This window comes from Diadema setosum, chromosome 17 (assembly GCF_964275005.1).
Source record: "Diadema setosum chromosome 17, eeDiaSeto1, whole genome shotgun sequence".
Lineage (NCBI taxonomy): Eukaryota > Metazoa > Echinodermata > Echinoidea > Diadematoida > Diadematidae > Diadema > Diadema setosum.
In genome coordinates, this window is record NC_092701.1 from 32,565,444 (window position 1) to 32,589,532 (window position 24,089).

A 24,089-nucleotide genomic window follows, 5' to 3' on the forward strand; every position below is an offset into this window, starting at 1 on the left:
AACAAAGTTATCTGCATGTCACACAGTTTAGCCTACATCTGATCTATCTGCTAACCTATCTACTTTCATCTTATCTATCCATTCGTCCATCCTTCTATCCATCTATCCACCTATGTATCTATTTTTTTTTATCTATCCACAAATCCAGATATAAACCCACTTGACAAGCACCTTAAGGTCTTCATCAATCAGTCCATCCACACATCTAAATGAGAGTACATGTATAACCCCCATGCATGCATTAATGCATCCTAGACAGCAAACGATAAGCCTATCTCTAGCCGTAAACCTCATCGTAAAGGCTACCAAATCATTAGTTCCCCACATATTGGTCCAAGCTGCCGTCCATTTCTTTATCTATCTCTACCTCATCATCTCTCACCATATATTCTCCGCACTACCAACCACTTCATTTCTCTTAACCTATCACTACTGGGGATGCTGGTGTTGTTGTTGTTGTTGTTTTTTTTTCATTTCGAATGATGACACTTGGCACACATACATTACAATTGTTCTATGTCGAATCATTTATTTCTGATTAGTCAGTACTTTGAATAGCTATCAGCATTAGTCCCACATGTATGAACGTGGGAAGACATGTATGTACAGTAGCATGAATTACCATGTTGAGAAGTAAAATTTATGTACAAAACACAAGAGACCAATCCTGCCTTTGTTTGTTTTTTGTTTGCTTGATCTTACATTAAGCAGTGCTTAACACAATCCATAAACGATTCTGACAGCAAAACTGTGCTATATACAAGCTTCTTTCAGAACTCGGATTTACATACACTGACAGTACATAATATGTGTCATGATGATACCAAAGTGTCAAGAAGCCAGAAACACTTCTCATGATGCTACGATTAAATGATGACCTTCTCTCAAGTGGCCACTTTTTGTTGTTGTTACATATTTCACTTCTATCTTCAAGTTTCAGCACCCGAGACTTCATCATAAGTCCTCATATCTTCAGCTTTTAATGCCAACTTAAGTTGTTCAGAACTAGAGATACACATTTTTTTTTGTTTCCTTTCATCACCTCATAGAGTAGTCACAAGGCTCTTTGTACTGTACATTTCAGCATCATACTGGGAACAGAGATGAATTGCCACTGAGTCCAAGATTCTGTTCAGAACTTCCAGACCTTTGAAAAAACAAGATCTGCGATGCAACATTCATGTTTTCCTGTTATCTCGGCATTTATCCCTTGGCCAACTAGAATCCTGTGTTGAAAATGTGACAGCAGAAATAGCACATAACAACATGATTTCAGACACCATCACATGACCGGGTTGGACTCCAAAGTCACATTTGACATAAACATTAGGCGGGGAGAACTGTACGAAAAACTGACAAACCCAATGAAGCTGGAGCTGATGACGACATTTGTACACACCCTACACAGAAAAGCATGAGTGGGGGTGTGATACATGAAGCAGGAGAAACACATGGGGAGTCTGCTTGGTAGGATACAGAATACTGTACAAGGTGTTATTTTCGATTTCATGAATCACATTTGGACCCCGAATTTAACAACACGCAAAAATGCCAACATGCGCTAAGGTAATATTGCGCTTTATGAAGGCCTCTGTGTCCATTCGCGAAAGCAACATCTCGCGAAAATGTCCGTGACCTCCTCTTTCGCGAAAATAACAGCGTATACAGTAGATCATGAAGGCCAAAGAGAGACCTCCACTCCTGTATTTGGGGTCAACTCCACTCTTCAGTAATTTTATTGGAAGAGAAGACTTTGCAAGCAAGATTTTATGTGTTGCCAACGTCTTAAATTGTCTGCAAGTATAACCAAGGCCGTTCACCTGTGTACCGCAACACCTGGTGAAGTTCAAAACAACATGTGATGTACTGTGGCAGCCTGTAAGTACAAGTGGCTGCTGTAGTACCCGTGGCATATGTAAAGGTTCACCACTGCACAGCTGTCTGGAGCTTTCCCAAGAATTTTTGCATGATTTACCATGGAGATCATCATAGTATACAAATATACCTTGCCTTGAGAGTTTCTGGTTTAAACTATGGCAGAAGCGAGTCCAAAATCGTACTACTCACAGAGAGGCACAGCCCTGAGTAAATAGTACTATTGGAGGCACCGAGGCCCATAGTTTTAACCATACACTCAAAATATTAGGCAGAGAACATTTGTTTTATGTTTTTGATACAAAAATAAACAGGAGGGAATCTTGTATCTGCCCACTGGCCATACAGCCAGTGCTTTGAAATTGAAAAAATGTGATAGCCATGGTACTGCACGTGTTGCCCATGGCATGTACATATGTATTCAAGCTCTCGTATGGCTGCTGAATACTTGCATTTTGAGGGAGTTGACTGTTCATCAAAAGTACAGCTATGACATCAATTCACAAATAGTGTACTATCTGGGATATCATCTTAAACAATGATGTCATTTTCCAAATAACATACCATCGAATGTGTCAAACATGCCAACATTATGAAAAAGTTGAAAATACATATGGTCACATGAAGCTCTTTCAGCTACTGTCAAACACTATATATTCCCGGCATGAAAATTTCACGGATTGGAGCTGACGGCCTTTCTCGCAGCATGAAATTTTTGCGACTTACCACTGGCATCCAATGCATATTGTGTAAGCAAGAACTTTCACACGCATTTTAATTTCGCGAATGTTGCCGCTCGCGAAATTCGCAAAATTAAAATGCACGCGAATATTCCTCTTTTACAGTAATCACAAGATGATACATTTTTCATCCAAAATATAATCACATACATAGGAATGGGCAGTGACTCATTATTAGCTTTCAAAGTCACTAAAAACAAGATTTCTTCTTTTTTTTTTTTTTTTTACTATTCATTCACACATGAGCTTTATGACTGTACCATCTGCAGAATGCAGAGGTTTGCATTAGTTTCATGTTGTATCACAAAATACAATATCTGAAGTTGTGCAATGACTGCTACATAGTGACAACTATTGTTCACATTGGCAACTTTCAAGATGGATTCCTCTGGATTACAACTCCAGCATGTAGTTGGATTATAATAGGTGAAAAATTTGTGCTTTAGAATCTCTAGCTTTGCACCCTACAATGTGATGGTGCTTTGAATTTTCCAAATGTATCGTTCATCTTGGAAATACTTTTCAGAAGCTTTAAATAAGCACAAAAATCATGCTTTCTCCTGAAAGAAACATAAATGACACAAATGACAAACAGAAGCAGTACAAAAAGACAATTGAACATCTTCATATGACCATGTATTGCATCACTACTGTACTGATGACAATAACCCAACTTGCCCCCTGTGCTTAGTCTCTATCATTTGAATTTCAATGCGAGACTCTGAGAGGTCAGGCGTCAGACTGAATTCATCGAAGTCTATGCCACCGTGATTGTGTTTCAACTCCATGGCACTCTCGCAAGCTGCATAACTGTGGGATGAGCTTCCTTGGAGCCATCCCCTTGATGACGGCCTTGGGGTGAGACAGAGGTGTTCCCCTACTGAATGGTGGCTTGAGTTCTGATGAGCAGACTTGGATCGTCATGTCACAAATTTAGATCCGAAGATGAGGCTTCTCCTTGACCATGTACCTAATTGTTGGATAAGAAATGGAAAAGACAGAATGAAGCATAAGTATGTCAATGTGTGAATTCTTCATGACAGGAATTAGTTTGAAGTGCTATTACATTTCAAAATATGTACATGAAAAAAAAAAAATAGACCCTCTTCTCAAGCCCTGATATCTGTGTGAGGGAAGAATAAAGCAAGCAGCACAATGTGGGAATTCAGTGCACACAAAGCAAATTCAAAAGATGCAAGCTTTCAAATGCAGTTCAAAGTTACACACTTGTTTTATACTTACCAACATTTCTTTTTTAACATTGCACTTAAAAAAAAAAAACCCAAACAAACAAACACAATTTACACTTGTCAATGCTCCATCATACTTAACAAAAGAAAAAAAAAACACATTGCTCTTTTTGGACAGACAACCATTCATGGTGTTCACAGAAATCCAGACGGCCCTACATGACCTTTACCATAAGATGTAGCATCATTTTCTTTTTCTTCTTCTTCTACTGTCTCTCTACACAAGCATAAATGAGGGGGGAATGTGTCTTACTTGTCAAGAACCTCCCAGAACTTGAGCAGTCTGGCCTTGTCCAGGTGGCGCTTGCTTCGGCTGATGTCCATGATGTGCACGTTCCACTTCTTGACATTGGGGTCCACCTTGAACTCGTCATATTTAAGATGGAATCCACGGACTGGAGTGCAGGAAGAAGAGCAGGCAAAGTCATGAAAAGAAATCTTTATTCTGACAATCAACATATCAATGATAGACTACTGCAGGGGAACCATGTTTTGATGACCTCAAAGGCATGACAATTATCTTGCTATGTCAGGAGACAAGAACAGAAAAAATATGAAGAGTTGCAACTACAAACTCACTTTGTTTTAAGAGGATTTCCTTATACACAACAATCCTTATAATGAGGTTCTGCTGTATATGCAAGAAGTCTGCTCACAAAGGCATCATGCTTAAGTCTATATTCAAAGGTTCTATCACTTTACACAGCCATGAAATAAACTTTTAGACCAAGGGGGAAAACGAATTTACAACTTGAATTTTGTTATTGGGAAAAATTGTTGTACAACTGCTCATTGTACTAAGTGTAGAGTAGACTTGGTTTATGTATATATGTCTCTCAGTCAATGTGTGTAGAATTCAAATAATCTTCATACCATCCGATGATGGTATGAATGATTAAGAAACGGCAGGTTGAAGTATGAGTAAAATAGACATACTCCTTGCAAAGATGTCCACGGGGTTGTTTCCGTTCATCCACGGCCATCCCTTGAACTGCCAGGTGGGACCCTGCACGAAGACGGCAACCACGCGATCCCTGTCCACGCAGCCCCAAGACAGACAGACAGACAGACAGACAGACAGACAGACAGACAGACAGACAGACAAACAGAGACAGAGACAGATAAGAACATGACATATTAGGCACACATTAGATAGGGTTTGAGATATGACTGGGTCCACATCTCCTCATCTCATTTGCACTGAAGAGAATGCTCTGCATTCGATACCAACAGTAACAATGCACCAACAATACAATAGCACAATATACCACTGTACCAAAGTTATTACTTGGATAAAATGACAGGAGAATGAAAGCTAACAAGAAGATGTGCATGCGTCGCGTACCTACATAACCAAAATTGCTGAGAACTGACCAATGCAGCCCTATAATGGGACGAGCCAGTATCATCAAAACACAAAGGTACCACACTAACTAGGGAACTATAAAAAATGCCTTCACAAGAATTGTGTCCCATCCAAACTAAGTGGTGGCAGACCTTGCTTCGTACGAATTTCATGTGAAGTTGGAAGTTAATATCAGGCAGAGGATTAAATGCCAGAGATTTGGATAAAAATAGTTTTGAAATGTTCTCTGCACACAATGTTTTACTTCCAGATGGAAAAAAAAACCCCACTCACAATCAAACTCAGCCCTCTGACTCCTATTTTGTCTCTTTCATTTCAATCACAAGATGAGAACACAATTTGTTTCTAAGCTGTCCTTGTGCAGTCCTCAGTCCATGTTGTGAATTCGTTTCATCTGTACATATCAGAGCACTAATTTGACCATATTGACTTGCCAAATCTGGTGGCAATTTACCCTGCAGGTTTGACTTTGCTTCTAGTCTGCAATAAAATTTGTTTTTCCTCACTACCAGGAGCCAAGGTATCAGATTTGGCCACACATACAAGGCCAATATGTATGTCTACATTCAACCCAAATGGAGATTCGAGATCTCGTAGCTCACCAGTCCTGCGGCGAAAGCTTGGTGACTGTGTCGATGACGCGGTACGGCACCGTGCTGCCGTCGTCTTTCCGCCTCTGGATCAGCACATCATTCTCCTTCCTCGCTCCCTGCCTCTTCTTCTCATCCGACGTGACAAATCTGATAAATACAAAGAAAGATGAAGAGTTAAACCAACACTTTCACAGAATGAGATCCAACAAATAGAAAGTGCATAGGTACTGCACATAGAGAAGATCACAAGGGCAGAAACAACACAAGAAATCAGTATGGGTATTGTAATGGTGCATACAGCAGGGGCGGATCCAGGAATTCCATAAAGGAGGGGCGCCTTTACAAAATTAAAGGGGGGGGGGGTGTGCAGATGCCCCCCCCCCCCATTTTTCTTTTTGTTTCTTTTGTTTCAACCAAAATTAAAGGGGGCGCACACGCCCAGTGCACCCCCACCTGGATCCACCACATCTAGTCCTTGCTCGAGGCTAAGCTCACAGTAGGGTATTAAAAATTGTTCCATGTAACCGCACACAATTAAAGGAAGATGCTCTTAAAGTGAAGCAAAACTCCCAGATCATTTTGATGGATACAGTGTAAACAAAGAATAGAGTTGTAGAAAATTCACTAAACATAAAACAATGGTGCAGTTTGTATTTCATAGGATCATGACAAATGGTGACATCATCATCTCACAGGTCTCCAATGGGTCTGCCCACAACTCTTTGCTTAATTTCCATATTTTTATGAGAAAACAAAAAGATGTACCCTCTGCATTAAATGACCACAATGGTGACTCATAGAACGGTGAGATTTTGGTTGCTATCACCCAAGCACACAATTTGTATAACATCAATTTATATAAACCAATGGGACAGCTGTGAGACAATAGTATCAACGTTTCATCTACATGTAGTTTGCATTATGTCTACCAATGTCACTATGTTTGGGCTTTTCTTTGACATGCAAAATTCTGCAAATTTGTTATTTGAGGTTCAATTACAATGAACTTCTGTTTGTTTTTTTAATTTCAATATCTGTATTAAAGTAAACTAAAACATGGGGAGCCAGTTCATATCCCATTGTCGCACATCAACCCAACGAGGGCTCACCTGAAGTCTTGTAACAGATCCTTGGCATTGTAAAGAGTGATGAGTGCTGTGTTGGCTGCTGGGACGATGATAATGGGGGTGCGGGATACCCTCTTGGTGGGAGTCTGGGCCTTGGGGGTGGAAGCTGGCTCTGGTCTTGGGGCGGGGGTGGGGGCAACTGGCTTGCGAACCGGTGTGGCATCCTGGACACAGAGACAAGATTGCGATAGGAGAAGGTCGATATCTCCGATAGTTCCATGACATTTGCTCCTGGGAAAGTTGCTCCCATGAAACATATGCAAGCTACGCCAAACATAAATGATCATGTGACTAAAAATGTTGAAGTAAGACAAACATGTATGAAGAAACCATACCAAAAAAAAAAAAAATCACTAACATGATAAAAAAGGGTCATGACAATTGTAATCTGCACAAACACACATCCCCACCTCAAAAAAAGGGGAAAACAGAGGTCAACTTGGTCATGTGACTGCCCCATTACTCATGCAATATATTCTCTCTGTAGCAGAGTTCTTGTTCTTTGAGAGCTGATTTTCCTCATTACTCACCGGTGCTGGTTTGTTGAGATTTGACATGCCATGGAAGGACCCCATGTGAGTACCACCAGTATCGATCTTGAATCCTTCCGTCTCTGTCAAGGGACAAATATGAATACAGGATTGATTTAATGATTCATAATTCATGTACGCTCGAATAATAATGTATCAACGTATATGTGAATGTCTAAAAAAGGCATTATACAACCATCAAATGGTAAATATTTCCCATGACTACATGTACATTCAAAACATACAAGCATTCAGTTTCATTAAGAGAACAGAAATTCACTTGCAAAGAGAGTATCTAAGCAAATGCTGAAAAGTGGAAGCCTTACAAAGTAATTTGTGTGACATCCCCTTCACACCTTGTGCACATAAATGCCTGCTCAAAATGATAATGGAAAAATCACATTCTCACCAGCTAAGGCATAATTACAGAATTACTCAAATCGGTCAAAATTTCATGCCCTGATCTATGAGATTCTGTTCAGAGTAGAAAAAGTTTGGCCACAGGATTAAAAAAAAAAAAATACAACAAAACCGTTTTCACTCTGGAGAAGATTCATGTCTGACAAGTCAAACCCACACGTAGAGTCAATGGCAGTGAGACCTGAAGGAACGATACTAATGATTCCACAATGGACCTCATAGTGAGTTGTTTTAATATCATTGATGGTCTGATTTCATTTTTCACTGCATACCATTTTGATCTTTAGGTATAATGCATGCAGATCCCTCAAAGTGTATGACACATTTTTATGAAATGAGTAGATGCTGTCATCTCTGTATCCGGTATCTTTTCTGTCATCTAGTCTTTATTCCTCCTCTTACCTTCTTTCCGCTTGAATCTCTCCTGATCGTATCTGTTGTAGAGCTGAGCGGTCTGCTGCACAGGTTTCCTCCTCTCCGGCTTTAAGGAGAAAGAAGCAAATATGATCAATTTCGTCAAATATATCTGGATGATACAGCCTTCATATTTTGGAGTTTGTTTATTTATTTGTTTGTTTTTTGCAACCAGTATTACACTGCAACTACACATAAGTGCACTATCAATAGTGCTAGTAACATGAATCATATTCTTCAGATAAATAAGCAGAGTTGCAAGTTTCACATTAATAGTGTACAGTGCCTGGCAAATCAATTGACCAATTTTCTCATATGCTCATTCTGCACATCTCCCTAGCTACAGATATTTCTCTTTCTTTCTTTCTTTTTTTTAAACAAACAGGAAGCTTGACAACTTCAAAGCTTGTTTGAGGCTACCCCCACAGGAGCAACAATTAATGCAATGGATGTAAATTGGACTCAAAATATCAGTAATTATTACCAATACGAGGTAGTTTTGCGAGGCAATTGCAGTTGTTATTTTGAAAGGTTAAAGGTCAGCAGTTGTTATTTTGCAGGGTTAAAGGTCAGTAATCAATATTCCTTTCGCCACGTCGCTGTGTGTCGGTTACACACACCGTACCGTACACAAAACAATGTGTACAAACAGTGCAATCTTCCGGTTTTTGCCATTCACTTTACACAAGGAGGTGGGAAGAGAAAGAGTGTTTCTAATCTCTCTCCCCACCTCCCTGCTTTAAATGTAAACATTCCGATCGACCACGAAAAGAAAACATTCCAGGACGTCGCTGGGTGTCGGTTACACACACCGCAGAAGAACGCTGATAAATCAACTCATACAAGGTTGACCACTTACAGCAGCGCTATGGCGTCAAACAATCACTAGTCCATTTGTGCTCAAGAATTGCACAGTGACCATCAGTTTTACAACTCTCCAAATTTAAACAGAAGTAAAAATAAAGTGTAAAAATGTTCAGATGTTTGAAGTTCGCCTGTTACAACTACATATGTATCTTTGAAGTTGGAGTTGAATGATATACATTGATGAACAATTTTTTAATTATTCGACATGTTGATGATCTACAGGTAGTGAAATGTGGCTTGATCTATATCACAGTGTATAGCCGTATTCACATATTTTCTTAATTTACCTATAGGGGATAGGCAATAATTATGATATTGACTGGCCTCGAGGGAGATACCAGATAAATATTGCCCGCACTGAAAGAATATTGCCCTCGTCTTCGACTCTGGCAATATTCTTTCACTTTGGGCAATATTTTCTGGTGTCTCCCTCGAGGCCAGTCAATATTATATAAGTATTTAAACATAATGGGTGATTTTGCTTGTGCCTGGAGGCATTTCATTCCTGTGAAAATGAACGAACACGTTGTGACATGTTTCGAAATGCGTTTAGAGTTAAAGGGTATTGATACCATACATTGTGTATTTGATACCTGACTCTGTGAGGGGGTCTGGTGTGTGTTCTGGGACTGAGCTTGCTGACTCTGCTTCCCTTCTTCCCTGGCTTTCACTGACTGCAGGATCGCAAAGATATTCTTGAATTCCTGGTGAGACATAATATTAAAAAAAAGATAAACAAGGCAACACTTTACATTGCATTATGTAACACTTGAGACAATCAGTACATACACATTACTTCCCATTCTCAACTGAAAGAAAAGGGATATCTTTGTGAATTATGATGAAACTACAACCACTTTAAATTCCTCCTCCAGATATGGTTTGGCATCTGAGACTAGGCTGAGTTACAATGCAACAAGAAGTTAAATTGTCCACTAGCATACCTCAAATAACTTCCCACAATGAAAAGGCCTAGAGGTTGCAAGTGTATGGTGACACGAGACTGAAAGTGCAGATATCAACTCAAAGCCTGTCATTTGAACATTTCTGGTCATCTCAAAAACTAAGCATGATATATGTGTGACAGGATACTACCAGGATTTTTTATGAAGAGACTACTGCAGACATAGTCTTTTCTTGGACTTAAATATAGCTTAGACATAAATTACCATACTTTGGAAAAGTAAAGTGAGTTGATACCATATGAGGTGCTGCCCCAATCTGGGTTAATCCTCTACATAGCATGTTCATGAAATAGATATAAAACTATGTTCCTGTTAGAGGAAGAGAACGCTTGTCACCTAAGTTATCCTCGTTAAGTGGAAAGCCGCTGCCAGAGATTTGAGTTTACTGGTAAATATAACACTATCCAAGAAACACCAAGAGAATTGCAGGCAGACCAGGGGGGCATTTCATGAAGCGTTTTGGTCTGATATTTCTCTGACAAACTGTTACAAGCTACTGAGAAATCCTTGCATCTGATTGACTGAGAGCAAATTTATCTGACAACTTTGCCGGACAAAATGCTTCATGAAATGCCCCCCCGGTATTAGTGAAATGTGGATCAACTTGTCTGCCTGGCTAGTACAGACTTAAGTCCAGTCGGTGCCAGTCACGTTGATATAGAGAATAGCACCAGCCCACCTTGCCATTACTCCGAAGCACCGAAGTCCTTGTCCGCCAGTAGCGCTCCCTGCTCATGATGTCGCGAGAGACGTCGACCTCGGCGTCGATGAAGCTGCGCTGCTCCAGGATACCCATGCCCAGTGTGTCGTCGTCTGGCTTGATGGTGACTCGCTTCTTGATGTGGATCTTGGCCCTGATGGAGGCGATACGCTCGATGGACAGCGTGTCTGACAGGGAGCTGCCAATTTGAGGAGTTCAGGAAAATTTACAATACAATTCTAAAAGGTCCAGTTTATCTTTGAGAGTGATTTCAAGAAAGTTCAAGATATCACATTTGATGCATATGTGTGGGTCTGTTGTATCACAAAACATTCTACCATATAAAATTTTCGCAATAAAGCCTAAAATATACGGAGATATCAATGTTTTTCTCAATAAACCATAACTGTAGACGGTTTAGTCTGGAAACATTTTTTTATCATAACTATTGTTCACATTTTGTGTATTTAACAACACTTAACAACGATTATACGGACTCAAATTTTCACAGTGGTTGTTTCTATCCCTAACTCACATTTTAGAACTATTTTAAAGCACTAATGCTGGGTTTTTTTTTTTTCATCTGCAAATGGTAAACTATGCCTTTAATGTTTGGTATGCTCTTCCCATGTGGCTCAGAATGAATATCAAATGTTTACAGAAATGGAAAATGTATGAACACAATTCAAAATTATGAATGAGCATATTTAATCAACATTGATTTGATACTTCAAAACATATTCTTAAATCCATTTGGTATGACTTGGACACAAGTCTCACAGACATTTAATCTCTTTTCCAGGTAACCTCACGAGCTTTATGCACTTCTGAAATCCACCAAATAAACAAGGCATGTCATGTGACATGATTGGAACCTTTTCAATGCTTACATGGACAAAAGATATCTTGATCTTGTAATTGTATAGCTACAATCATTCTCCAGAGTAGTAACAAAACAGTTTTCTTGTTACACCTCAATTGTAGCTTAGAGAGTAAAAAAAAAAAAAAAAGAAAGAAAAAAGAGGAGAAATAAGTGTGACAATTGAATTCACTCCAAACTTCAAGATTCCTATACCACTAAATATTCCTGCTGTACAGGAATATGAAACCTACATGTCACTATCCTTACACAGTTTATTGCAGCCAAAGGCATACCATAAAATAGTTGTAAGTTGTAATGTACTGTAGTTACACATGCACACTGAATGTTTATACAGTCAAAATACATCCTCCTCTTTATACCACTCAAACTGCAACAACTCTTAGTGGAAGTGGAACGAAGTCTTCACCTGATCTGGTTTGTTGTGGCCACAGCCCCTTCCTTGTGATCCTCCAACCTCTCCAACAGACGTTTCTATGGTAACAAGACCACAATGAGAATGCAAACATGTAAAAAACTTTTAGTAGCTGCCTGCATTGTTACTGGAGAGCGCTGATGGGACTACCCTGGATAAAAAATACAGAATTAATGACCAAAAAATACAAATTGCCTACACAAGGCAAAGCAAGAATTCAATGCAAATCTTGGCAGACAGAGAAAAATCTTTAATCCGTCATGATGCTATGGAGGTACTGAAATATCAACATCATCAGACTTTGCATTCTTAAATATATGTTTCTCCCATTTCAAAGAAATGGGGTATTTCAAGAGAGTAGGCCAATCAGGGTATCCCATGCTAGGGAAACTGCAGCTGCAATACACAGCTCAACATTTGCAGACTGTAGAAAATTTCCCAAAGATTTTGGACTCATCTATAAATGCATTAATATATAATGGATGTCTTCTTGCATTCTGATATATCACAAGTGTGCTCGATGGAGTTAAAATGCTTCTTTACGAAGGCGGGTGGTTCATCCACGTGCCCCTGACAACTTTCACATTTCTATCAAATAAAGTCAATATCCCATTAATGACAATTTTATCCCTCCCTCCTCCATCATTAGCAATATTAGATCTGTGACGCAAACGCCATAGAGACAATGCTAATTAGGCAAAAGATGGTGTTTTGCACATGCCGAGACAGCCATTGCCATTGTCCAACGCAGGAGGCTGTGGCGTCTTAGCGTTTGCGTCACAGATCTCAAGCTCGCCAATACCTGTAATTAAACCAAAAAAGTGTTTTAGATTGCTGCATACCTTGTCCTGTTTGACTTCTTCATCCTCAAATCGAATGATCTTTGAGGGTTCTGAAGGTGGTTCTTCTGCCGGTCTTTTGAATACTGGAACAGAGAGAGAACCAATGCCAATATTCATTTTACAGCATCAAATGAGAGAGAGGAAAAAAAAAATGTGTAAGATACATACCATAGCAAGATCTCCTTTCAGTGGTATCTTTTTCACATTCCTCTTGAAAAGTTCCATCACAGCAAAATATTGAATAATTAGGAGAATTTGTTTAGAGCTATAAAACACATTAATTAAGTTTGTGTAGATGATATTTTTTTTTATCAAAGAAGATTCAGGTCAAGTTTGATGACCAACAATAACTGTAAAAGTGTCTAATATTTATAATTCATCTCTCAATTCCATGAGTTTCAATTCATCTTGATCAATATAGCACCATAGCAAACAATACAGAGGATCCATACTTTCTGCTTGATGTTCAAACAACTCAAATAAAACAACCTCCCATCCAATGATAACAGTCCATTCAAATCAGGTGTCACAAGTTCATCTTTATGTAGTGGAAGACTTGCAATCCAAGTGTTGGCCTGACATACCCTAACTACAAAATTGTCAAGATCTAATGTTCAGGTAGATAATTACGTCTTCTATTTCCCACACTAGGCAAGCCAACAACAAGACTTCCAGCAGCAGCAGCAACAACAGTAACAACAGCAGCAGCACCACCACCACCAACAACAACAACAAACCTTGTGTAGGTCTCTGTCTTGATATTTCCGGGGGTGCACTCTTGTCAATATTCGCAGAGGTTTCTTTTGGGTAAAAAAAAAAATGAAAGAAGAATACATGATTAGCAAAAGAAAAAAAAAGATATATTTTCATATGAGCATTGAAGAATTTGTTGTTCATGATCCTCATAGTTCCCTGTCAAGCCACATAACAAAGGTACCCAAGCATGCCAAATTAAGTCTCATGAAATCACCTGCGCTATTTTGTCATGTGATCATACAAATGTACACATTCAGTGCGACATCACGCATTTGATATCTCATCTTTTGACACATTTTGTCCAAAACCTATTTTTCTCATTTAATTTCATCATTACAAACTACAATAATTCTGACAATATTCTTTTCAGATGACCACAAGATTTTTCCCACTGACCTCTATAGTATAATATACTGGAACATCACACCATAAAGTTAGAGAATTTCTAAGCAATACCTCTTGAGTTATCACATAGGTGGAGAAGTCGGATGGACAATAAAAATAAATCACTGCTTTCAGCAGGACCCATGTATGGATATACTGAAAATAAACTTGAAGCTACAATTATATGTACAGAATTAACAGTCGACCACCCATCTCTGAAACTTAAAATTTGTCTGTATTTTTGCAAGGTTTTAGTGGATAAATTACAGAATAACTGCACACTTACTTATTTCACCACCAAGGTATGCAAGCAAGTCTCTTCTGTCTGGACGACGAACAACTGGAATGTTTTCAGCCTGGGGGAAAAAATCATATCTATGAATCAAATCAAAATAATCAGACTGACAGTGCTGTACAGTTCACAGAGAATACAAAGTTTGTGTAGTAAGCAGACACTGGCAGTCATCACAAAGCATTAAATTTGTGTAAAATTTGCTTTGAATTTAAGTTGAGATTACACACTGCATGCTTTACAAGAAAATTCAGTATAAAATTCATGTCATATCTCTGTCACTATCATAGGGTGGAAAACATCGGCCATTCCAATCATTAAGTATGGACACACGCTGTATTCATTCATTTACCCAGTGCTCTTTTTTCCCCATGCTAAATCAAAAGCCAAAAATATTACAATACAGTTTAAAAAGCCATAACTGAGAGCTAAATATGCCAGATATTCCTAGCATCAGGATGTGCAACACACACAATTTACGAAAAGTTGTACATGTAAACTGGTTTAAAAAGGGTGATTTCATCAAGCTCTATCCCGATAACATCTATGTACAATGTATTTTAAACATTTCACAGCAAAACTTCCATACAAAGTATGCACAAACAAGCTATACTCACAAGAGCCTTTTTGACGTAAGCTGTATGGTTAATGTTGTCATGCTTCAGGAGATACAAGATGGATTCAAGAGTGTAGTAGCTTTTGGCTTCCCCTTCTTTGCCAGTACTGTGGAAGGAAAAAGTGGATATGTACTACAATCACAATACAACCATCGATATTTGAATGAGACATAAATGAGACATAAATGAGTGAGATTTACACTTGTTTGTTCACCATGCCACCTCTCACTGTGCTGACACATGACATTATTCCACCATCCCGGGATAGAAAGTTCCAAGGAGCTGCTGAAAGGGATGATCATTTCAAGGTTCAAGGTTTGAGGTAGCCCGACCAGACGCCGTGCGCTAGCGCTAGCACAGCGTCTGGCGGTGTGTGATACACATATCTACGAAACCCCATACACATATCTACTAAACCCTTCGAACACGGCCACACAACAACAAAACTGTTGGAAATTTCTACATTCTTATCACAAATTTTACGAATCACTCACATGAATTGAGATGCTTGGACTATGAGCATGGTATTTCAGTCCATAGTGAGCCCTCAGGCAATATACACTTAGTCTAGCTTCTGGACTCTTTTTACTCGTAGTCAGTGTACGTGACGAGCCGTATGAGGGCGTGACACCCGAGGATTGCGATACGCCGAGAACTGCGATACCCGAGAAAAAAGAGTCCAGTAAAATACTTTCGCCGGATCGAGCAGGGTCAAGAGTTCACGCTAGAGTGGTCATGAATATTCATGACTCGCAGTCAATCAGACAGTTTTACTAGTTAATGAGAATACCAGCTGATCGCACTCCCGCTGGTAGTGTGTGGTAGTGCTGCCCACCTCCACTACACTACAGCATTGTCCACCAAAATAGGGGGTTTTGTTCTGAAGTTGAGCCCACTAACTTGTACTTCGATCGCCAGCTCATACTGCATTATGTAGGCCTACGTGCTTTCTTTATGCATGATGAGAGACAAGCTGCCCATTCCATGATTTCATGAAGTCATCATATAAAAGTCTTTACATAAAATCAAGGAAATTCCAAAGATTCTCATAATAACTGTAGCTATATTATGTATACAAGAGAAGTAAAGTCTGTGTGTCTTATGAGAGAGAAGTCTTTTCATGAAACGTAGCCTCCATCCAAATAGGGGAGCTGTATACCACGATTTTATAGTACAATGAAAAATGTTTCATTGGACATTATAGGCTTATTGCAGATTACAGACTTTATTTTAGATTGATTCCTCCGAGAATAACAGAATGACATCCGTAAAAGGGTCAATCCCGCTATATCCGCTAAAATATGTGATCTTCATATACATGACTTTTGATCAATATTCCAATAGATTTAAGGGATCCCGTGTCACAGAAGTCATATTTTTGGTAAAGCAACTCTAGCAAAGATATTAAAAACCAGACCCCCCCCCCCAAAAAAAAAAAAAAATTATTGGGTCAATCCACGTCAAATCAACCAATTTTCAGACAATTTGTAACCCGACCCCCTTCAATTTTCTTTAAACTCGCACCAAATATGCCCCCAAGTGTCTGACGGAAGATTCTAAAATATTTTGCCCCAAGGTCAAACGGTTGCTAAGATACGGCCTCCCATAGCAACCAATGCGTGGCCAAACAACAGAGTTTAAATAAAATTTGCTATTTTTGATTGACTGCTGCAGCCAAGTTAGATGAGATACATTGCTCATTTTCTGTAAACTTGAAGAACTTTATGATCCTAACATGCACAATATATTACGGCGCGGATCTGACATTCAGTTATTGCGCAAGAGGTCACCGAAAATGGTGTTAAGCGTCAACGTTAATGTTTTTGGGTGCATGTTTGGAAGCTGATAACTTCAAAATTCAATTAGCTTAGAACCCAATATTATGCATATTTAGAGATTCTCACCTGCTCTACACACCTACCGAAAATCGGCCAAAAAGTATGCTCCGTTTTCTTGAAGGGCGCCCTCAAAGTTCCCTTTTTTCAAAAAGTTGCCAAGTTCAAGGTCACAAATGACCACTCATCCCATCGAGGAGTGACGCCAATTTTTGTGTATTGATAGACATTTACCTATATTTTCATGGGTTACCAAAAAACTTTTGTAACCGGAATGTTTAATAGCTTTTTTATGCATTTGAAAATGGTCGTAAGCACCCAAAAATCAATGTAAATTGACATATAGGGTTTTCAGCATATTTCAAATTGGGGTAAATCAGAGATGAAGTGCCAAGACACAATGGCATCTTCTGTGATGATAGTCTGTAACTAGTATCAAAAGGACATACATCACAAATTGTTTTGTCTTACTGGCAATGACCTTGAAAATGCAGCTGAAAATCACAAAAAAACAGTAAATTGGTCAATTTTCCGTAACAATAATGGTGCTAAAGTGTGTTTACATCAATTTTTAGTTGTGTGCCATTTCAGTACTCATGGTGCCTTTAAGCTGAAAACTGCTAATCATGTTCTATTTCTATTCTATTTCAAGCTACAAATAACATTTGAAGTCATCTCCAGATATTTTGACCTTGAAATTGTTCTGAACACAGCTGTAAATTCCATAATATTGGCATTATTCCCATCACACAAGTGATTTACAACTTTGTACACCATTTCAAACTTGAATTTCTCTCAGACAGAATGCCTGATCATATTTATATGTACAGTACTGGTAGTCTAAAATGAGTATTTAGAGGATGTACTATCAACTGATTGTCTCAAATGACATTGACCGCTGAAAATCATAAAAATCAATAATCGTTCAAAATAATTTGCGATACACATTTTAGAGCCTGGCGTATACAGTGACTCTGAATATTGTGTATGATTTTTATGTTGATGATGAGTTACAGCTGATAATTGCACATTATTTCTTCCTTTTGTTCCATTTTGAGCCACAAATAATATCAAAAGTCATATGTACATATCATTTGACCTTGACCTTATTTTAGAATAGCCATAATGCCTCAAAACTGACTTTTGAATACAAATGATATGTACATATGACTTTTGATATTATTTGTGGCTCAAAATGGAACAAAAGGAAGAAATAATGTGCAATTATCAGCTGTAACTCATCATCAATATAAAAATCATACACAATTCAGAGTCACTGTATCCACCAGGCTCTAAAATGTGTATTGCAAATTATTTTGAACGATTATTGATTTTTATGATTTTCAGCTGTATTTTCAAGGTCAATGTCATTTGAGACAATCAGTTGATAGTACATCATCTAAATACTCATTTTAGACTACCAGTATTGTAAATATAAATAATGATCAGGCATTCTGTCTGAGAGAAATTCAAGTTTGAAATGGTGTACAAAGTTGTAAATCGCTTGTGTGATGGGAATAATGCCAATATTATGGAATTTACAGCTGTGTTCAGAACAATTTCACGGTCAAAATATCTGGAGATGACTTCAAATATTATTTGTAGCTTGAAATAGAATAGAAATGGAACATGATTAGCAGTTTTCAGTTTAAAGTCACCATGAGTACTGAAATGGCACACAACTAAAAATTGGTGTAAACACACTTTAGCGCCATTATGGTTACTGAAAATTGATCAATTTACTGTTTTTTTGTGATTTTCAGCTGCATTTTCAAGGTCATTGCCAGTAAGACAAAACAATTTGTGATGTATGTCCTTTTGGTACTAGTTACAGACTATCATCACAGAAGATACCATTGTGTCTTGGCACTTCATCTCTGATTTACCCCAATTTGAAATATGCTGAAAACCCATTATGTCAATTTACATTGATTTTTGGGTGTTTACGGCCATTTTCGAATGCATAAAAAAGCTATTAAACATTCCGGTTACAAAAGTTTTTTGGTAACCCATGAAAATATAGGTAAATGTCTATCAACACACAAAAATTGGTGTCACTCCTCGATGGGATCAGTGGTCATTTGTGACCTTGAACTTGGCAACTTTTTGAAAAAAGCGAACTTTGAGGGCGCCCTTCAAGAAAACGGAGCATACTTTTTGGCCGATTTTCGGTAGGTGTGTAGAGCAGGTGAGAGTCTCTAAATATGCATAATATTAGGTTCTAAGCTAATTGAATTTTGAAGTTATCAGCTTCCAAACATGCACCCAAAAACATTAACGTTGACGCTTAACACCATTTTCGGTGACCTCTTGCGCAATAACTGAATGTCAGATCCGCGCCGTAATATATTGTGCATGTTAGGATCATAAAGTTCTTCAAGTTTACAGAAAATGAGCAATGTATCTCATCTAACTTGGCTGCAGCACTCAATCAAAAATAGCAAATTTTATTTAAACTCTGTTGTTTGGCCACGCATTGGTTGCTATGGGAGGCCGTATCTTAGCAACCGTTTGACCTTGGGGCGAAATATTTTAGAATCTTCCGTCAGACACTTGGGGGCACATTTGGTGCGAGTTTAAAGAAAATTGAAGGGGGTCGGGTTAACACCATTGGTTGATTTGACGTGGATTGACCCTATTATTATCATTACAAAATATCGAATGTAGGAACCAGATTCAAATAGTCGATCGTGCCAAAATAGATTTCTGTCTTTGAAAGCCTGATTGTAGATAGGAATTAAAAAATTGTCATGGTCAACAAAGGCAAGTGAAATTCATTGGATTGCGCCTGCAGGTAGGATAACGAAGAGGTTCGTGTTTTTGTTATTGTTTTTTTTTATATAGATCGAGTCAAATACAGACGGATTTCACTGACGAATTCCATAAGGTATTTTAAGATTCAACGAAACATACGTGATACCCTGCTATGAGATTTCTCCTCAAGGATTATGACAGCCTTATATAGCTCAACTGCAAGGAACTACTCCCATATCTCACTATAGAACACATTAAAGTAACTTTATTATCTCATTTCCATGGAAAAGCGCAGGTGGGAAACGTATACGTTACGAAAACTCACTCCCTGGCCAACATAACTCGCAGGATTCATCCAATTATAAACTTATACAAATGCTCTGACGGAATTTATTCATAGTAACAACTTTCATAGTCAAACTACTTCATCTAAACGTAAAAGCAACATTATTCCTTGCGTCAAACACTTGTGGCTTGCTTTTAAAACAGATTATGCTGATAGTGCTATATTCGTGAGGAATATGGTGCTGGTTAAAAGCTATGTCTGTTATTCCGAAGGTTCGTTTATTCGAAAATTAACTATTGCTCACTATTCTTTTTTCTGATAATGAAATAATGTCCATTAGCCGAAACTTAAAAGAAGGTTTTGTAGTTATGTACTTGTAAACCATCACAACAATACCCGCTGTTATGTTCACACGGCATGTGCTGATACGTGGCGATAACAATATGTCAATTCCTTTAATTTTATTAACTGAATGGATTTTGAAGTAACAGGAGGGTTACACACATCTATTTTCCCTGAAAAGGTGTTAGTGCTAACCTATAGCAGTAAAGCAAAACAAAGCAAAAGGAAACAAACTTGTAATGGTATACGTACGTGTAAGCCGTATTGATCGAAGGATGATAATACAACATGACATTGTAATGATGAGAAGGAGAATGCTTCACAGACGCAGGTACACAGTGACTCAAATTGTCTTATGACTTTGAAAGTGAATACTTCTTTTTAATGGGTGCTCACCAATGTGAATGCAGGACGGAATACAGGTCATTCTCATTGATACACACACAAAAAAAGGGGGGGGGGCAAAATTGAATAAGATACGACTAGCAAATTACCTCCATACCATACTGTTGAAAAGACATGCATTTTACTTCTCTTTTTTAATGGGAGTGGACTTTCTGTTGTCTGTATGGTTGAAGATCACCTATTGGAAAGCAATACCCGGAAGTAAATAGTTTAGCAAATATTTACACATCACAGATGATATAACTTTTCGAACCCAGCTATTAGTAAAATTGCATTTATATGCATTGAACATCTGTATAAAAATTGATGATGCGCAGTGTGGGGCACGACATATTGCAATTTGTCTTAACGGTAACGTACTATTATGTTTCATTGGAAATACCAGATATTTCTCCTTTAATCATGCTGTTAATGAACATCTTTTATCGTCCAACAATGAAAGATTAAAATCTAGGGCAGCTATAAGATAAACTTTATAGGAGTCCATACCATGTTGTTATCATGTAATATGTATTGTTCTGAGGAGTGAACCCCGGAGACTGTGGTATCATAAAGTTTAAATGAATAATAAGTTAATGAATTTATTTTGCACTACGATATATTCATAAGCAAGACAGTGTCTGATTTATATGCCCTTCAGCATGGTGTTTTGGAGTTTGCCTGTTATATATCAAGGAGGCTCTCTCGCCTTCTCGATGATTATAGTTTACCTCCTGATTGTTACATGGCATCATCATTATAATGCAAGGTGAATATCAGAATGATTGTATGATATCCGCTGCCCTCTGGGATTGGTAAATGCTGAATAATTCTGGAGTCAGAAATTTCTTATTTCTGGTTACAGTTTGTTTTTCTGAAGGTTCATTTTCAGGGTTTATTATTACGATGGTTCGGTAATCCAAAACGAAATAAGGTTCGTTTAAAATACTAAAGGATTGGTCTTCCGATTGTATAGCCCCTAAAAGAAAAATAAAGGAAAAAAAGTTTGCAATACCGAAGGTTCGTTAATTTAAAACGATATTGGTTAGTAATTCCGAATGTTTGTTAAAAGTATGCAATTTTTCCATTTGTGGATTTACGAACCTTGTTTCATTTGTTTGTTTGATGTTTGCTTGTGTTTTGTTTTTTTTTTTTGTTTTTTTTTTTTGGGGGGAACTATCAAACCTTCAAAATAATAAAGTTTCTCTTATTTTCAGATTAACGAACCTTCGGGAAAACAATGCCTATTCAATTTTTGGATACATAGCGTGTATAAGGTTTGCCACGTAAATTCTCCATCAAACATGTGATATCTTTATCTTCCTTTGGTAAATTAGGTCTGAAGAAAATACCAGCTTATTTTTTTTTTAATCAAAACTGATAAAATACTATTCCTTGTGAAGCTCAACGCGGTAAACCTTTGTATGCTCGCGTAATCAAAGCGTGTTTTTGTATTCTAACCTGTTATATTTCATAACACATAAAGCTTTGGTGGCTATTCATCGATGAAATCACTTATTACTAGTACAACGTAGGTAGTCGGGGAGGCGCCCTCTAGCTCTAGAGGGCGCCTCTCCGACTACCTACGTTGTACGTTGTAGTATACGAGAATGAATGCCATATCCTAGAGGGCGCCTCTCCGACTACCTACGTTGTACGTTGTAGTATACGAGAGTGAATGCCATTCATAATAACACGCAGATGAGGAGTGAAGCAATAAGGACGTTTACAGACCAGATTTCAGCCACAGATTTCGGTGAGTTTTTGACGTAATTAAACAAAAAATCGCCTACCAATTATTGAATGATTATCATAGATTACGATAATGCCTTGTATTTTAGTTTTCCACGATTAATAAAGATATTCATGACAGGAGTCGCACAACCACACTGAAAAATGACAACGTCTGCGAAGGAATACAGGTGCAGCCGCGTCGCTTCGCGACAGCGGCCGCGTGTAGTTAGGTTTGAGGTAACCAGCAAGTACTGGAGTCTTGACATATGACAGCAATGCACACGGTGGAGCGTGCTTACATAATTCTTCAGCTGCTGCAACATTCAAACATACATGATGTAAATACACTGTTGTACATTGCATTGTACACATGTACAGATGTTGTCTGATTATTTCATTTTGTTAATTTTAGGGGATGGTTCTAGTCACACGTTTTGCAACGGTGCAGAAAGGGAGGATTTCATAATGACAAGTGGGCCTAGAACGGAAGATGCAAAAAGGAAAAAGATGTGGTGCAATTGCATAATTGTAGTGCAACTGCACAGCGTAGAATGTACAACTGTACATGGTTCATAGTACAATACCCACGGACACGCACAGCACAGCACAGGCCACACGTAGATGTCACTTCTATGCACACTTTAACTTTTACAATATATATGGACCTTGCTCGGAGTGCTGCAGTTAACTGGACTTGAGCTTAACTTGACTCTTTGGAGAAAGAAGACTAATGTTAGACAGCTACAACATATTGTAGTTTTTTGTAAATTGTACAGCTGTAGGGTCTACCTCTCTTTCCCCATTCATTATGTTAATAATATGAATTTAGTGTGAAACACAGGTTCCCGTTTTGCTAGTAAATTTTAAATTTAGATTATTAAAACCTGTATCTTTTAAACTTGATCTGCTACTTGTTGTAGGGACCTTTGAATATGATATGGTATATAAATGCACTCTATAATCATTAACTAACTAGAAAATTACACTCAAACACGTTTATATAGCTGCCCGATGGATGTTCTCCTCTGGCCCCGCGCTGGCGCAGCTGTTGTGTTGTGATGCTGCGAGCTCGAGGCGAGGATGCATGCCGACGTTCTCAATACCGTTCATACTCACGCATAGAGTCTACAAAGTCAAAGATGACGCCACTTACCCACAGATCACGTAGTTTGTTTTGGTGTCCTTCGGCCATGAGAATTCTCCAAATATGACATCATTGTCTCTTTCGTTGATCTCTTTGTTTTGAGAATGATAAAGACGAAGAATACTCAGCACGTCAGCCATGGTTGGAGTATCCCTTCACAGGCGTCCGTCCGATACGTTGAAGTCAACACAGAAAAAGCTCTGTTGCAATTGCCTGCACTACTGCGCTAGCGCTGCATTTGCATGGTAGGTAGTGATGTACGCAAGAATATTGCGAGTACGAGTCCCATACGTACAAAACGCGGTTGCTCTATCTTGCTCGCTGGCTGACTCCCTTAGTCTTCTTTCAAGCACCTTAGTTCACATTGCGGGAACTACCTAACATTTTACATAACGAGTTATCCATAAGAACAGAGAAGCAACTGTTTTTCAGACTGTATAGTAATGATGATAGAAATCGTTCAAATCTGCATAAGGTTAACCCTTCAAAATTGCTATTTCAGATGAATGGAATGCTCATTGTTTCTGCTGACACTGCTCTAAAATGAAACTCGACTCGAGAGCTTTTTTAATGTTTT

The 24,089-nt window shown here is 38.4% G+C and overlaps 1 protein-coding gene across 1 annotated transcript; it reads right to left on the minus strand.

Moving 5' to 3' along the window:
* Window positions 1-503: 503 nt before the first annotated feature.
* On the minus strand, window positions 504-23,688 carry LOC140240357 (parafibromin-like). Its single transcript, XM_072320122.1, has 15 exons — window positions 23,522-23,688; window positions 15,034-15,139; window positions 14,411-14,480; window positions 13,722-13,784; window positions 12,985-13,067; window positions 12,137-12,201; window positions 10,827-11,046; window positions 9,776-9,886; window positions 8,304-8,382; window positions 7,482-7,564; window positions 6,934-7,115; window positions 5,834-5,971; window positions 4,802-4,899; window positions 4,119-4,260; window positions 504-3,585 (listed from the first exon to the last, which is right to left on the minus strand). The coding sequence occupies exons 1-15, from the start codon at window positions 23,650-23,652 to the stop codon at window positions 3,549-3,551; spliced, it is 1,608 nt and encodes a 535-aa protein (XP_072176223.1). The 5' UTR covers window positions 23,653-23,688; the 3' UTR covers window positions 504-3,548.
* Window positions 23,689-24,089: the final 401 nt, after the last annotated feature.

What these genes read in the sequence shown, in the direction of transcription:
- LOC140240357 (XM_072320122.1), bottom strand. Translation starts at nt 23,652, where the DNA reads ATGGCTGACGTGCTGAGTATTCTTCGTCTTTATCATTCTCAAAACAAA. An exon ending in GCCACAACAAACCAGATCAG is followed by an intron (nt 11,047 to 12,136) that starts GTGAAGACTTCG and finishes TCAAATTGGCAG; the next exon opens with CTCCCTGTCAGACACGCTGT. An exon ending in TTCTGGGAGGTTCTTGACAA is followed by an intron (nt 3,586 to 4,118) that starts GTAAGACACATT and finishes TCCAACAATTAG; the next exon opens with GTACATGGTCAAGGAGAAGC.